General features: G+C 44.0%; 1 protein-coding gene across 1 annotated transcript in view; it reads right to left on the bottom strand.

The window, feature by feature from the left end:
* Positions 1–6,273: 6,273 nt before the first annotated feature.
* The window catches only part of SELENOI (selenoprotein I), a 38,060-nt gene continuing 26,304 nt past the window's right edge, over positions 6,274–18,029 (bottom strand). The window contains 5 exon segments of the mRNA NM_001199841.2: positions 6,274–8,219; positions 10,239–10,421; positions 12,444–12,624; positions 15,090–15,138; positions 17,308–17,416. Of these exon segments, the coding sequence (NP_001186770.1) occupies positions 8,121–8,219; positions 10,239–10,421; positions 12,444–12,624; positions 15,090–15,138; positions 17,308–17,416 (621 nt within the window). The 3' untranslated portion in view covers positions 6,274–8,120.

Here is an 18,029-nt window from a genome sequence, read left to right on the forward strand (position 1 = left end):
CCCCCGGCGCGACTGGTTGCGCGCGCAGCTCCTCCGGAGCCGCCCGTCGCTCTCGGGGTGGTGGTGCCCAGGCTGGGGGCGCGCCCCTCCCCTGCCTTTGGGACGACTCGCGGCTTGGTCCCCACCAAGGCCCGGGCCCAACAGCGGAGACTGTGCAGGCTCACCCATTCTGGAAGGCTAGCTGGACCGAGTTCATTACTGACTGACCCTAACTCGCCATCCATCCATCGCAGGAGTCGTCCTACCTCTAACAGCCTGCCTACAGTAAGTCACGTGCCGCGCTAGCGCCAAGATGCAGGTGTTGGGCTTCCCCGGTGGAGAATCCAGAGTAACTGGCCGGCTCTGCGAACTCAAGAGCCTTGCACCCAGCATTCGCCATCAGCTCGGAGCTCCTACTAGATGCATGCAGGCCCTGTCTTTCTAGAATGTGAAACCACCTGCCACCAGTATGTTTAGACCTAGCAACCACCCCACCTGCAATCACGGGGAGACGGGAAGAGGGGAGGGAGCCCGAGCTGGGAATGCAGATGCACTATGAAACGCCCAAGCGCTGTCTTCTGAAAGGCATGACTTCCTGCGCGCTTCCTATCTTACCAGTAACCGGAAGTGTTCACACTGAGAATTAACCTTGACTACCCACCTGGACACCGTGGGACGGGGTCTGAGTTCATGGGAGTCTAAGGAAAGGGAGAGAATGAGGGTGCCAGCCCTAGCCCTGGCAGGACACCTTGGGCAAGTCACAACTTCCCGAGGACAGCACACTGTCTGCCGACTCCACTAACAGCTACCTGTGAGGCCAAGAGAAGCCCTCTGTAAGACCCACCCTGCGGCAAAGCGAGTGGGTTTTTGAAGTTAACTTTTCCAAGTTTGCTTCTAAGCGTCAGGGGCCCGGCCAAATCTCTGTCCTTTGGTTGTAATGTGGGGACCATGGAATCAGAGGGGCAAGGTAGAGAGCTCATCCTGGTTGTGGCCCGGGTTCCCACCATCCCTCCCGAGAGAAGCAGTACATGTGTGTGCACGTCTGTGGCTAGGAGGGGGAGACCATGAGACAGGGAGAATCAGGTGTGACCTGATGGGGCAGAGAACAATGACCAGGGAGACGGCTGGTCCCAAAGCGGTTCCCACCTACCGCTGCACACACGTGCTGCAAGGACCAGGCTGCCCAGCGCCCGGGCTCTGAGGCGGAGAGCCCTGGGCTAGGAGCAGCTGCTGCCGCCTGCCCTGTGCCCCAGTTTCCGAAACACATCATGGGCTCACAGAACACCCAGGAGCAAGCAGGCTGGTGTTTCTGCTTTAAAATAATCATTCGTCCCTAAGACAAGTGGCTGGAAATTATTTTTCCTCCCTTTTTGAAACCTACCAAGGATAAACAAAGAAAGACAAGTTGAAAACAATTAAAAGGATTTAAAAATTATTTACTTTTACTTTTATTACAATAAATATTTATCCATAAAAGAATTAAACAATTTAAAATTAAAACCTACTGCATTACTTTTGGGTTTCACAACAACAGAAATAAACATAAATCCAGTTGAAAGGGCAAGGCTTCCAGAATCTGGTGACAAGGAACAGTCAAGTCTTGATTATCTGGGCTGGCACTGACGCACGGTAATACAGAAAACGCAAACAGAACATTGCAATGCACTGTTGTACTCCGTAGCACATCAGCTTATCTGAACATCCCAGCCAAGTCACTGGAGCAAGTATGAAGTTGAGTTCTCTGAGAGTTAAGAGTTCTCCCCATCACTGCTCCCATAGCTGCCCTGTGGCCAGAAATGGGGCCCATCCTCACGCAGACCCAGCAGCCTCAATCGAAGTGCAGGCAGCCATCTTTTTGGCTCACATAATCCCTGGTTAAAAGGAAACAGGAAGTGACATACCCAAAGGGCCTCTTGCAAGGACTGAGATGAACTGGAAGACAGACTGTAGCTCCAGATCAGGAAGAGGCTTGAGTTATGGGCCACACGTGGATTAAGTCAACATGAAGAAACAGCCGGACAAAGGCTTACCGTTTAGCTGATAATCAAGAGTAGACTGCATGTGTACAAGAATATATCATACATACATATGCAGGGAGTATATGTGTACATATTAGATGTGCCTATATACACACAGCACACACAACCATATTAAATAAATGCTACATTAATTTACTAAGAACACAGCAAGTCCTAGTCAGACCAATTACTAACAGGTTCAATTAAACTACATAAAAGACTTTAGGCTCCTCTTCATCTTCCTCTCTGCTACAGGCTACTTGTAGCAAACACATGCCACTTGCTCTAGTGGTGCTGCTTCTGGGTACCCGAGAGGGAATGGAACTGTCCTGCTGCTGCAGAACACCACAGAAAGCCGGCTGCAACGGGACAAGCTAAGCACATCAATAATGGATGTGGCCAGGACACCTACCACCTATTCTTAGCTCATGGGCCCTAAACTTTAATCACAAAGTATCTATTTCCTTTTCTACAACTGGCTACACATATAATCTATTACACTGGGGGGGGGGCGGCAGCAGAGTTCCATCTTGGCGATTATTCATTGCCTTCCTGGTTACCCAAAGGAAACACTACTTAAAAAAAAAATTGGTATTTGGAGTTCAATACTGAATACTGCCTTCTTGGCACATTTCAAAATGACTAAATCATTAAGCATAGCCGAGTCTCTGTCCCCTGAATGGCTGTTTCCAACCTGGCCAAGTATGCAAACAAAATAACCTACAAAAAAGTTAGTATGGTGAGCAGTCTCAATTAGTAATTAAATGCGAAGTCCAATACTGAATAACAGTAATTCAAACATATTTGTAATACAGCATTCACACCTTTTGCAAAATTAAAATAACCTTCATTACAGGAGGTTACAATTCAACTAAACATGTTCCAGTTTAGGAATTTACTTATTTTTTTTTTAAGATTTATTTATTTGAAAGTTACACACAGAGAGCACAGAGAGGTAGAGAAAGCGAGAGGTCTTCCATCTGCTGGTTCACTCCCCAGATGGCCACAATGGCCAGTGCTGCGCCAGGCCAAAGCCAGCAGCTTCAACCAGGTCTCCCATGTGGGTACAGGGGTGCAAACACATGGGCCAGAAATGGAGCAACCAGGACACAAACCTGTGCCCATATGGGATGCCAGCATCATAAGCGGCAGCTTTACCCACTATGCCATAAGGCTGGCCCCAAGAACTTACTCTTGAGGTCCTAAAAAGTGCTTATCAGGAATATCAGAATGCGTGGGGCTGGTGTTTAGGATGGCAGCCAAGACACAGGTCAGAACACGTCTAAACACCTGTGTTCAATTCCTGCCTCTGGCTCCCGACTCCCGATTCTTGCTAATGCAGTTCAGGGGAGGCAGCTGGTGATGGCTCAAGTACCAGCCCCTGCCACCTACTTGGAAGACCCAGACTGCGTTCTGGCTCCCAGCTGGGACCCTTGTCCAGCCACTGCAGCCATTTACGGAGTGAATCAGCAGAGGGAAGCACTCTCTTTCTCTGCCTCTCAACTAAATAATTTTTTAAAAAAAATCAGAATCTAGAATTCATGGCAAATTGTGTACGTTTTAATAAAAACCCAAATAAATTCTCATTTTGTTACCCATATAGAAGAGTCTCAAGAGAAGAAAGTTAAAAAGCCTCAGGCATCTCCACGCCAGCGGGTGTCCAGCTTCAGCTTCAGGCTGCACGCAGCAGAGAGCGCAACTCTGCGCAGCGCTGAGCTACCCTGCGGCCAGGGCCCAGGACGCAGGCTTTGGAAGCGGCCCTGCTCTGACGCACAGCCTTTCTAACCACACGCCCTAAGGAACAAGACAAGGTGAACAGTCTATAGAAGGCAAAGCAATCTTTTTGTTTTTCCAAAAAAATTTGCCTGGAGACAAGTCCTTGTTAAAATATGCCAAAATCAGTTCATGCGGCACTTCCCAGTTCTGGGAATCTGGCCTTCCTACCAAATGCAACACAACCCCCTCGCCAAGGCTAACTATGACAGGGTTACTATGGCAACATTTCTTTCATTACCCTAAATGTTAACTTAAGATCTGTCTGATAAAGAGCAGATCCTTGCTTTAAAAAATAAAAGGCCAGCTACAGCTACATTACTATCTATTGCATACTTATTAAAGAGCAAAGCATATTCCTAGCATGCAAGTTAAAAAGTAAGGTTACATTTATTTTGCACTGTGGAAGATGGCGGAAATGAATTAGCCAACAAACCTAATTCCCATGGTTCCATGCAAGGAAGAAGCAAACATCACCACCTTCTCTGGAAAAGTTAAAGACACCATGATTGTGCATATGCCCTAAAGTAAGTGCTTGCCAACGTCAGTCACTCGTACCACTGTCAGAGATGGAAATGGAAACACAGAAATCATGTGGGTTACATAATTAATAAAAGAAAACGAGAAATTTACCTAAGCTTCCTAAAATGCCCAGAGCATCATCAAGTTTCACAGTGATTAACAGCATTTTCCTGTTAAAACTGTCACTTTCAATATGCGTGTCAAAGTGCTTCAAACGTAGCATACTCATTAAAATTCTTCCTGGAAGGTTCTAGCACTGGCAGCTAATTTACTAAGGTTATTCACCCACAGGGTGTTCAAGAAAGAGCATGCTGCCTTATAAAGACACCTCATGGGATAAAGAAAATTCTGGTCTGACTTCACAGATTCCCTAGAGGGCTTAATCAGCCCAGAATTAAGGTCAAGATAAGGCCATTCTGAACACAGGCATCAACACAACCAAAGATTTCTGTACTGTTTTTGGCTTGTGGCAGACCCAAGAGTGGAAATTCCAGCCCCTCACGTTTACATTGGTCCCCCTGGCACGCTCCCTGTCCTGGACTAGCCTGAGACCCAAGGCAACCACGGAGCTCTGACTGCAGTGAGACCGAGAAGCAACAACGCCAGGCTTGACGGGCTGTCTGCGCCCCACGTGCCGGCCAGCTGAGTCGAGGAACGAAGAGGAAGGATGACAGCAGGCTCCTAGTTAAATCCAAGGGGGAAAAGCAGGTCACCTATTTTTTGGATTATCTTTTTGGTCTCCGGATGTCACAGAATCAAAGTCTGCTTTGGAACACAAGGTACATTCCAAAAGCTTTTTGAATGAGAACAGAGTTCTTGGAAAACTGGACATTTAGGAAACTCTGGAATTCCTAGAGCACTAACATGGTCCCTCCTTGCGGTGAAGTGGGTACTGGGCCTGCTTTTTCCTTTGTATATCCCCCAGCGCCCAGGCTCTGGCCATAATCAATACTCTCCTGGCATCTACTCAGAATGTGGCTAATTCTAGACATATACTCCTCTTCCCAGTTCCTATCAGAATAAATGACACACTGGTATTAAATCAGTACTATAACATCGCAGGCAACAATTTTCTTTTCAAAACTAGAATTAAAAGTATTTTAATCATACTGAAATGGAAGAATATTTAGTTTTTTATTTGGGAGTTATTCACTCTATTATGCTTAAGATCAAAACAGATAAACTGTATCTACTATCTACTTATGGAGAAAGAACATTTGGAATTGCACCAAGCTTATGAATATTATTAAAGGATTACAAAAGGCAGCATTAGCATACTCTATCCAAGTATTCAAGGTTTTCCATCCCAAACTCTCCACCCCCTCAAACACAAGGGAATTAATTTTGACAAGCTTAAAAAGAAACCTCTTACTTATGTATGTTATTTTGGTCAGCAGAAACAATGCAAACCTCTAGCCTGGCTAAGGCACTCGATTCTGAAAGTACAGAAAAACGTGTGTGTGACCAATACATGCTCCCCAGAAGGCAGCTCCGTGTGCGCGGGGAGAAACTTGGGGTGTGAACTTGTCCAGGACAGCGCATGAAAGCTTGAAATACCTTGTATCCTTGGGAAGCCTTAGATTAATTGGCATGATATAAACGCACAGAGCGACTGGTCGTGAAGTCCCGTGTTAGCTGGGCTTCCAGGACAAACTTTCCAGACAGAGACTGTAAAACAGGAGGGTCGGCAGGACATGGCAGATTTGACGGCTCAGGTTCCGCACACCCCCACAGCTGGCAGCTTTCGTCCACCTAACGAGGGCAACGAACTGACTGTAGCATCATCCTTGATCACCATCGGGAAACAACGCCATAGAGTAGAGGCACAAAACAATCTTCAAATTCATGTGACGCAACAGAAAGAGGGCAGAGCCCATTTTAAAGTAAAAGAGCCCCTAGAACACAGGACAGGACCCTAATGCAGAAGCAAAGGGTATTCTTTTACTACACTGTACAAGGTGAAGAAGGCCTGTGGTCCAAATTTGTCTTCTTATAAATATTTATCAGTTCTTTGTAGTACAGACTAATCTCATTCTTGTGTAGAAGATCAACAAAGCAGTGAATGATTATAGTTTAGAAATCTTGAAGTATCTTTCCCCCAAAATTGACACTTTATCCAGATCAGTTTTATAGATGACACAGAGCCAGGCATACAAAAAACAGTTCCCTTCACCTGGTTCTTCCTGACTGCATGCAGCAATTCATTAAAACACGGAGTCGCTATCCACATTTCCTTCATCAATTTCTCATCTATTTCCAGTGTTCATTTTTATCTCAGAGAAAGTCACCAAATATACCTTGGCCTTTACAATCTTCCTATTGAGTATGGAACTAGGAACTAGCTCCCTGACTCTAATAACCTGGACAACAATGATTAGAATTTTAAAAATGAAATATCAATAACTGTTATCTTTTTACAAAGCAGCATACTAGAATCACAAAGAAATATGCTATACTGAAATTTTCAAATGGTCACATTCATAGATAAATAATGGTTATAAATTTAATTACATATCAACAGTGGTGCCTATTTTATCCAAGTGCAACCTGTCCAAAAAAAAAGGGTTTAAGATACACTCTTCATTCAAGCACAAACTTCATTCAGTAGAAAATAAAAGAAAATCAGCAAGTAAATTTCTCCACCACCAAACTAAAAGACTGTCAAAAAAAAAAAATCCACATTCATGAAAAAAAATGTGACTTATAAAACCACATTTAAGTTAAAGGGATGTTTATGTTGTCAGTAAACCTCAAAAATCACTGCAGTATGATCAAAGGGAGTGCGTACTCAGTGAGGCATCTGTATCAAAAGGCTTCTTCAAGTGCAGAAGTGGGAAGGTTGGGGAAGAGAGACTCTCTCTGCTTCATCTTCTATGAAATAAAAAACAGTGTCCCCACCCCCAAAACGGAGACAGAGACCAAGAGGAAGCAAGGACAGAGGAATAAATTGAATTAGAAAACTCATTTTGGTCCTAGTGAGGCTCAAGAGATTCCTAACTGCAATTTAAATTTCTCTACCAGGTTCATTATCTGCATGCCTGCCACTGGCGTTCCTACTCTCACAGCTCACAGGCACCAAATCTCAGCAACCTATAGCTGAGGGGTAAAAATGTCACATGTAAACAATGAACTATGCCCACGGATGCGCTATAATCACAACTCATTCTCTACCAAGTCTCAAAAGAATGTTTCTCTTGCAAAGAAAATTAAACCATTTATCAAGATCTATTCCATAACAAAGGAAACCAGAATACTTGAGAACCTCTCTTAGCATGTGAGGACAAAAGGCATTTCCATGGAAAGAGAAACGGTATTTGGCAACTATGTTCTGTTCTGTAATCATTGGCATCTTTTGCTGGGAGTGTTTGTTGATTCTCTGCCCTGCAGTAGATCTGGGCTATTGATAGCTCCCAGCCAAAGACCTATTCCCAACACCAGATCTGAAAGCTCACTGTGGCTTGCTGAGCATTACCAGTGTTCCTAAGCCAATGTAGGTTTTTTTTTTTTTTTAAATAAAAACCAAGCATCTTTAACTTTCTATGAACCAAAACATTATGGACTCACAAAGGTAAAATCAGTAGGAACATTTTGCTGGCCTAAGGCATGTTATGCTTAACCAAAATGTTGCAAGGTTTTATAAAAAAAAATAAAATAAAAGAAGCTGGGAGTTAGTAGGTCCACAATTCCACAAGTTCAGATCACATTTCATTCCTGCTGTCCAAACACCAAACACACAGAGACCCCACGCCTGTCAAGCAGATCAGTTTAGTTCAATGGTGATGGATGAAGTATTTACAAGCATCTATTGACAGTACTTCTTTCTGTAGATTACAGGGCAATGTTCTTTTCTTCCATTCCTAGTCAATCTGAGTTCGGTTTCCTCAGTGAGAAGGGGTAGATCTGAAAATGACTGCTCAGTTGCTTTACCTATGGAAAATCAGAACATGAGACAATGATAACATGTTCCTTATTTTTTCAAAACATTCACTTATTCAGTTATTTACTTGCAAGACACAGAGAGAGAGACACAGACAGAAAGATCCCCACACCAGCCAGGACTGGGCCAGGTTGAGGCCAGAAGCCTGGGACTCCATCCAGGTCTCTCATGTACATAGCAGGAAACCTCTTACTTGAGCCATCACCAGCTGCCTCCCAGGGTCTGTATGAACAGGAAGCTGGAATTGGGTGTGGAGCCAGGACTCAAACCCAGGCACTCTTACGACACAAGGGCATTCCAACAGGTGGCTTATCTACTAAGCCAAATACTCGCCTGTATTATTTTTTAAAAGCACACAGAGGGGTGGGCGCTGTGATGCAGCAGGCTAAGCTGCCACTTGGGACACTCTCATCCCATATCAAAGTGCTGATTCATGACTCAGCACCTCAGCTCCTGATCCAGCTTTCTGCTAATGCATCCTGGGGAGAGCAGAGGGTGGCTCAAGTGCTTGGGCTCCTGCCACTCAGGTGGGAGACTCAGATGGAGTTCAGGGAGCCTCGTTTAATTAGCTTCAGGGGCATTCGGGGAGTGAACCAGCAGACTGAAAACCTCTGTTTCTTTCACTCCCTATCCCCATCACTCTGCCTTTTTTAAAACAAAGTGCACAGAATTCACTCCCTTGTGAGATAATGATTTGGAGACATGGCCAAAAAAAAAAAAAAAAAAAAGATGGGGGTTGGCCACAATGACCGGAACTGTGCAGATCCGAAGTCAGGAGCCAGGAGCTTCTTCCGGGTCTCCCATGTGGGTACAGGGGCCCAAGGACTTGGGCCATCTTCTACTGCTTTCCCAGGCCACAGCAGAGAACTGGATCAGAAGTGGAGGTCTCAAACCGGCGCCCATTTGGGATGCCGGCGCTTCAGGCCAGGGGGTTAACCCGCTGCACCATAGTGCCAGCCCTGAACTGGCACTCCTAATGGATGTCAGCATTGCAGGTGGCAGCTTAACCTGCTATACCACAATGCCAGCCCCTAGTCTCTTATTTTAGAGGAGAGTAATAAGGGTTGCAAAATATTTCTTAAATCCATTTTCTTCGATATTTCCCCTTACATATCATTTCTGCTTATGAGGAGGGCTCAAAAATAACACAGCGGGCCAGTGCTGTGACGTAACAGGTAAAGCCACCGCCTGCAGTGCCAGCATCCCATATGGGCACTGGTTCGAGTCCTGGCTGCTCCACTTCCAATCCAGCTCTCTGCTATGCCCTGGGAAAGCAGTAGAAGATGCACCCCCATGGGAGACCCAGAAGAAGCTCTTGGCTTCGGATTGGTACAGCTCCAGCGATTGTAGCCAACTGGGAAGTGAACCAGCAGATGGAAGATCTCTTTCTCTCTGCCTTGCCTTCTCTGTGTAACTCTTTCACATAAATAAATTAAAAAAAAAAAAAAAAAAAAAAAAAGAATACAAATGATGTAAAACCTCAATAAGGCCAGTCTTCCTGCAGTCAGAAAACCTAACTGCCCTTATTACATTGCTCATAGAATTGAACAAGGAATGGGAAGAAGGGATACAAAACCATCTTTAGCTTCCTTCCAAACTATGTTAATGAGCAATGAAAACGCTCCAAAAGATAAAGCTGTTGAAGAAAAAGATAATCAACAAATGGGGTTAATAGTCCCTTACCCATAAAATTTTAGCTCAAAACAATGCACAATTCTACTCACAAGGAAGTAGCTTACAAATATATTTATTTAAAATAAGAACTAAATCCTCACACTAAGTATAATGCTTTAAAATCATTTATAGTTGTAACACATTCATTTAGAGAAACAGTATCTGAAATTACACACCTGGCCTTTATCCAAAATTTTAAAAATGTCTCAAAACCCTTCTAAGCCACTATAGTGAACAACTCTCTTTTCAAAAGAGAAAAATTTCAAATGTTATTTTGCTTCCTTTCCACTATTTTTAAGAACCAAACGGAACCAGTTTTGCTTCAGATTACTCACCACTCGTACTCCATAATGGATGTGGGCCAGGGTGAAGGCAGCTGTTAATGCATACAGGAGAATGCTCTCAACGTAAGAGGCTACTCCTAAATTTACTGCCATGACAACCACGAAGAGAGGAACCAGCAACCAATTCAAAGTTGGGCAACGGGTACTGCTCATCTGACAAACAATCAGCTGACACTTGAAGTTAGTTAAAAGAAAAGAAAGCTTAATTAGCAGTGCACTTCCAAAATTAGCCACTCCAACATTTCAAATGCATTCACATACTTGAGCCAACACATTTATATCATCTAAGTTCAGAGGTTCTCAATGACAAGGGTAGGGGAGACTGGGCTTCTACCCCTGCCCCCAAACCCATGAACCTTCAGAATATGTATTAGAAGAGGCCAGAAGACAATTTAGTAAGGCTGTTAAATCAGGCATTCTTCTATAGGTTAACAGCAGTATAGATAAAGTAAATTTCCCCCAATTCTAAGATTCCATTATATGTGCAGAACATTTTCAACATGGCCTCCTATACCACTACACAAGTAAATTTCTTTACAGCAGGGATGAGGAATTGCCGCCTCCAATTTCGTCATACTGATGTAGACAGGAAGGCAGTGAGCAGAGAGGAATTGAGCTCTGCCTGCAGCACCCAAACCCCACTCTCTTCTACGCAGATGCAGCTGCCAGGGTTGCACCAGCTAGAAATACCCAACATGGATACAGACGGGGTGCCTGCACTAATGACACTACCGTGACTGGCACACCCACTCCCATCAAGTACCTGACACCATGACACTTTCAAGATTTCTAAAAAAGGGGCAGGGAAATAAGTAGTACCCAAGCCCCACCCCAAACTGCCTTCTTTGAATATTCAATGAGGCCCTCCCTCAGGCACCATTCCATATCTTATAAAGACAACCCAGACCTTTAATTGCATCACTCTCCCCTGTGGGTTGCCAGCACTCCCTCCTGGGTGTGCACTTTCTCTTTAAAGAAATCTTGCTTTCCTGCTGTCCTTTATCTCCGAGTTCTTCCTCAAGCCTAGCCAGGGCCCTTCCCAACAACTGCCATAATAAACATCTCAAATTCTCTTTATTTTCAATATCCTCTTCCAATAGTTTTATTCTTTCAGAGACACCTTTTTTACAAAGTTTTTTTATTCCCTGCTCTCAATTTTAAAAAGCAGTTGAGTTTAAAAAGACAGTGTATGTGAGGCTGGCGCTGTGGCGTAGTGGGTTAAGCCGCCACCTGCAGTACCGGCATCCCATAAGGGTGCCGGTTCAAGACCCAGCTGCTCTACTTCCAATCCAGCTCTCTGCTGTGGCCTGGGAAAGCAGGAGAAGATGGCCCATGTCCTTGGGCCCCTGCATCCGCGTGGGAGACCAGGAAGAAGCTCTTGGCTTCGGATCAGTGCAGCTCTAGCTGTTGTGGTCAACTGGGGAGTGAATCGACAGATGGAAGACCTTTCTCTCTCTGCCTCTCCTCCTCTCTCTGTCTAACTCTGACTTTCAAATAAATAAATTAAAGAAAAAAAAAGTGTATGTTTTCTCTCAAAACTTTCTGTGAAGTTCCCTAAGTTACTCATTAGGTCTGCTGCCATTTCAGTGACAGTTATTAATATTCCGTCTAAAGGCAATCTTTCATGTATTCCATGAATTCTTCAATAGGCAATAACATAAAATGTAAGTATGCCATGGTTCCAAAATATTACCGTATTATCCAAAAATTGGCTTCAAAGGGCAAAATAATTTTTAGTATGTTGAGATTATTCTTTCAAATTTCTAATATAAGGTATCTTTAAATGTTGCTTATTCAAATACCATGTAAGAAATTATCAAATCCTATCACATAATCCATAAATTATGATTTTTTTTAAATCTTGGGGCAGACATTGTACAGCTGGTTAAGGCACCACTTGGGACACCTGTATCCCATATCAGAGTGCTTGAGTTTGAGCCCACAAGTGCTCCCAACCCAGCTTCCCCCTGATACGTGCCCTGAGGGGCAGCAGGTAATGCCTCAACTACTTAGGTTCTTGACACCCAAATGTAAGACCTAGATGCAGTTCCTGGCTCCCAACTTCGGTCTGGCCCACCCTCAGCTGTTGTGGGCATTTGGGGAGTGAACTGGCATATGGAAGATCTCTCAATCTCTCTATGTGTTCCCACAACCACCTTCCAAATAAATGAAGATAAACTTTTAAAAACATCTTACTGTGATGTTAGCAAAGGCTGTTCCAACCATAAAGTAGAAAATTCTGGGATGTAGCTCTAAAATATCTGAAGGTGATCTGAGGATCCATGCTGTAGACAAAATGAATAGCAAACATGGAGAAAAGAAGGGAACCATAGCTTCGTATACAGAATTGTGTTTCAAGGTGTTGTTTTTATAGCTTCTGAAAAAAAAAAGATCAAGTAACAGATTATTACCTATCAAACATTACATAGTATTTCATAGTTTCCAAGGTGTTTTGCCTCTTATTCTCACTTTATATTCACAATAATCCTATGGCAAAGACAGAATCAACATTATGAATCTCATTTTGCAGAAAAGGATAAATTGAGGATACCAAAATTTACATTTTCATAACTTGGGGTGGACATGTAGCCTAAGGATTAAGACACTCAGGTTTCACATCAGAGTACCTGGGCTTGGTATCAGGCTTCCTGCCAATGCCAACAGTGACGGCTCAAGTAACTGGGTCGTGAACACCCACATGGGAGACCTGTACTGAGTCCCAGGCTCCCAGCTTCAGCCCTGCCTTGCGCAGTGATGCTCCCTCCCCAGGTGTGTATATCTCTATAAATAACAAATATAAAATAAACAGCTACATACATCTTGTACCCCAGAGGCAGGGCCAGGATTAGTCATTGTCTTCTGACTCCTAACTATCGAGTCTGTGTTAAATATGTAAAGACGGGCAGGCGTATGGCTTAGCAGTGAAGACTCCCACAGCGGAATACCTAGGTTCGAGTCCTGGCTTCACTCCTGATCCCAGCTTCCCACTAATGCAGAACCTTGAAGACTGCAATGAAACAAGTAGTTGGGTCCCTGCCACCCACATGGGAGACCTGGATTGAGATCCCAGCTCCCAGCGGGCCCCAGCCATTGCAGTCATTTGCAAAGTAAATATGTAAACCAGTAGATGGGGCATTCTCTTTTTGTATCCTGTCTCCCAAATAATTAAAAAATAATAAAAGTATTTTTTAATGTAAAGACAAATAAAACTTGGTCTTTGCTCTATGAGACAGTCCAATAGGGTAAAATGAACCTGAAAGACCAGAAAAGGACCTCAACGTACTACTCTGAACAAAGCAATACAGAACCTAGAGTGAGAGAGAACTCACCCAGAGGTTCTGAGATGAGGCTGCCCACAGCACATCCTGGTGTCTCTGGGCACACGGGAGGAATCCAATAGATTTCTTCCATCTGAATAGAGCCTGAAATTCTAGTCTTGGTTCTGTCAACGCTTATATCACCTTGGGCAGTATGTTGCCCAATCAGAACCTCATTATAAGATGAGGAGGAAATGATTCAAATAATCGCACAGCTTTCAGTTTCTGTAAATCTATAAACGCTTTTATGGCTTCTATAAATGACTGCCACATGCAATAAATAGGGAAGATTCACAGAGCTTGGTTTAACATGGGTAAGGGTTCTGCAAGGCAGACTGACAACTGAAGGATGAAGGACAAATACAAAAGTGCTTTGACCAGGGTGGACAGTGGGAGCAAAATTACTGATGATGGAAGGAACAAAATGTATTCAAGACACAGCATAAATGGAGTGCGGCTGAGTAAGGGGGGGTAGGTGCACAGTGCAGAGACAGAAACTCTACCAGGGCAGCTCCCTTCTCCCACACGCAGGCAGGAACTTTTTGTTGTTGTTGAAGTTAGGGAATATTTCAATCACCCCTTAGCTCAGAGTTCATTTTAGCAGTATGGAAAATACATAAAACTGTTGGAGAACTAAGATTAGGAATAGCTTTTAATTTTATTTATTTGTTAAAGATTTATAATTTTTTGAAAGCCACAGAGAGAAAAAGACAAAGAGAGAAATCTTTTTTTTTTTTTTTAAGATTTATTTATTTATTTGAAAAGCAGAGGAGAAACCTATATACTGGTTCACTCCCCAGATGGCCACAACAGGCCAGATGGGCTAGGTTAAAGCCAGGAGCCAAGAGCTTCATCCGTGGGTGCAGGAGCCCAAGGACTTGGACTATTTTCCACTGCTTTTCTCAGACCATTAGTAGGGAGCTGGACTGAGAGTGGAGAAGCTGGAACATGAACCTCTGCACCCATATGGGATACCAGCATTGTAGGCAGTGGCTTCAGCTGCTATGTCACAAAGCCGGCCCAGCAGGGTCATTGAATCATTTCAGGGGTGCCTTAGGAAAGGACATGCCGACAACCCGCTGCATAGCCGAACACCTCCAGCACTCTCCGACAACTGACCAAGCAGGAACTTCTAGAGAACTAAGTGCTACTGCAAAAGAATCACTCTGTGTCCAGTTTGGTCCTAACCTATACACATTCAGAAATTTGTTTGATACTGCTAACTAAACTTACAGATAATCAATTTATAAAACAAAATGAAAGTTATCAAAAGGAATATACCCTCCTGATAGATAAATTCACTCATAAAAATGACAAATAAGGAGACTAGCGAGCCCAAAATCATGACAAAAGAACTAGTAGCCTTGTATTGTGGCTGAGTTGACCACACGGGCCTCCATAGTCACCCCAGGTTATCCTCAACTCATTCTAGGACTCCATAAGGAAAACAGATCCTTAAATTCACCTAAATAACAACTGTTAAGTATTTTCATATTGCTTGCCCTGTTAAAAACAAAATACTTACCTGAAAAAGTTTAATAAACTCATTGGAAGAGTCACGCATAACGCACAACCTAAAGGGAAGAATATTTAAACCATCATGAGTTATTATCTGAGTGATGATAACAGCTGAGCCATGAAAACACGCAGTACTTCAAGACTCAGCCCTCTCACACAGGCTGAGTGGCAGCTCCACCTCCCACAGATCCTGCCTGGGCCCTGCACGGTGCTCACACCCCGCTCCGCAGGATCTCTCACAGCTCACCGTCAAGCTCCCAGCAGACAACTCCAATGTCCCAGTAGGTAGTCTTAGGTGACTCAGATAATCTCTCTGAGCCTTAGATTCCAGGTGTACAATGAGGGGTAAACTACTTTCTAAAGTCCTTTGCATCTTTGAAATTCCCTGATTTATGATATTTTGAGCTCTAAATTCCTGATCCTTCTCTCTTTCAAACTCCAAAGCAACACTTCTGGCAACTTTCTGGATACCACACTAACATGCAACATGTTAACTCTAGTTTGTCTACTCTGGGCTGCTGGTGACTGTATCTGACTTGAGGATAAATGTAGCTATGATGGTAAAGACCAACAGTAGATAACATTACTTCAAATGTGGCTAAAAACAAAATGAAAATTCAGGAACCCAAAAGAAACCTTATTCAAAAGATGAATTATTCTACTACTTCCAGGTCCTACTGAACCAAGTCCACCAAATGAGAAGACCTCAGAGGCAAAGGAAGGAGACCAGCTGAGTCTTCAGTGTTCTCGGGAATTTTTAGCATTTACTTCATGTCAAGCTGGGGAGCACAAGAGTGGAGCCAAGGCGAAATGAATTCACCCAGAATTACCTGAGGTGTTAGAAAAAGGCCAAGACAAATGAGCAGATTTGCCAGCAGAATAATTTTAGTTTAAAAAGTCTTCAAATAGCTGGGGCCAGTGTTGTGGCAAAGCAAGTAAAGCCACCACCTGCAATGCAGGCATCCCATATGGGAGCCACGTTGTGTCCCAGCTGTTCCACTTCCCATCCAGCTCTCTGCTAACGGCCTGAGAAAAGCAGCAGAGGATGACCCACGTGCCTGGCCCCTTGCCACCCAAGTGGAAGACCCAGATGAAGCTCCTGGATCCTAGTTTTGGCCTGACCTAGAGGATACAAGGTCTCTGTCTCTATCTCTATCTCTATCTCTATCTCTATCTCTATCTCTATCTCTCCTCCTACCCTGAACTCTTTTAAATAAATAAGAAAATCCTTTAAAAATAAAGTCTTGGCCAGCGCCGCAGCTCACTAGGCTAATCCTCGACCTGTGGTGCCGGCACCCTGGGTTCTAGTCCCAGTCAGGCGCCGGTTCTGTCCCGGTTGCTCCTCTTCCAGTCCAGCTCTCTGCTGTGGCCTGGGAAGGCAGTGGAGGATGGCCCAAGTGCTTGGGCCCTGCACCCGCATGGGAGACCAGGAGGAAGCACCTGGCTCCTGGCTTTGGATCAGCGCAGCGTGCCGGCTGCAATGTGCCACCTGTAGTGGCCACTTGCGGGGGTAAACCAACGGAAAAAGGAAGACCTTTCTCTCTGCCTCTCTCTCTCACTGTCTAACTCTGCCTGACAAAATTTTAAAAAATGTCTTAAAACAGCTTTTTCTCTCTCCTTCTCTCTCTCTCTCTCTCTCTCTCTCTCCCCTTCTCTCTCTCTGTCTCTCTGTGGCTCGCCTCTCTTCCTCTTCACCTCTCTCCACTGCACCACCACTTGCCTCTGGTCAGTTGCCCTTTGGCTAAAATCAGAAAGGCAAGTTATCACCATCAAATCCTTGAACTAGCGCTCAGTAGGATATGAAGGGAGATGGGTGATCTGAAAGGAATAGGGGCTTAATGTCTGGAGTGAGTATAAAATAATCTCCCCATTTCATCTAGTCTGTGTCACACAAACTAATAATCCTTTAACTCTGAGTTAAGTATAAAACCCACACCAAATGTCCACCTAAATGCAAAGCCTACAACAGTCTACACAAATTTGAACAGTTACTTTACAAAGCATGTGTGATCTATTCTGCTATTTCCCACTGATTAGAATTAGCGTTGCTCAGACAAAAACACCAAAAAAGAAACTTCATTATTAATGGTTAGGCTGAAATCCTACAAGGTGATAGGGTTGTCTGTTTGCTGGGAAGGAGAGGATATTATTGCGTGGTATAGTCAAATACTGGTTTTGAAAATAAAAGTGATGGTTAAAACAAGCTTCAACATGGAGCTTCTTACCAATAATCATTGCAGTGAATAGGTCTCTATATAAGAAATTAAACAGGAAAGGTTCATACCAGGCCTCAACTCCCACAACTGCAGTCACTATGTAGACAAAAGAAATTGTCTGGAAGGAAAACATAGACAAAAGCATACAGAGGCATTAACAGCTGTGAGGGCCAGAGAGTCAACAATGCTTAATGCAGCATTAAGTCTCAGTCAAACAGCTGGAACCAAAAGTAAGAAGTACGCTTAAAATCTGGTATGTGGCAAGTCTTCCTAACTTTGAAAAAAAATTTTTTAACCTACAATGCCATAAAATAACTAAGCTTTAGATGATGTGAGCAACTGGCCATCATATGGATCAGATTAAAGGCACCTCAGGGGCTGGCGCTGTGGTGTGCTGGGTAGAGCCCCGGCCTGCAGCACCAGCATCTCGTGTGGCCAACAGTTTGAGTCCTGTCTGTTCCATTTCTAATCCAGCTCCCTGCTAATGGCCTGGGAAAGCAGCAGCAGATGGTCCAAGTGTTTGGGCCCCTGCACCCACATAGGAGACCCAGATGAAGCTCCTGGCTCCTGGCTTCAGCACTGCAGCCATTTAAGGAGTAAATCAGTGGATAGAAGATTTCACTCTCTCTGCCCTCTGTCTCTCTTTGATTTTTTTGTTTCTATTTATTTATTTATTTATTTAATTTTTGACAGGCAGAGTTAGACAGTGAGAGAGAGAGAGAGAGAGAAAG

This window comes from Oryctolagus cuniculus, chromosome 2 (assembly GCF_051225735.1).
Source record: "Oryctolagus cuniculus isolate XC-2025 breed Fujian yellow rabbit chromosome 2, ASM5122573v1, whole genome shotgun sequence".
NCBI classification, from domain to species: Eukaryota; Metazoa; Chordata; class Mammalia; order Lagomorpha; family Leporidae; genus Oryctolagus; species Oryctolagus cuniculus.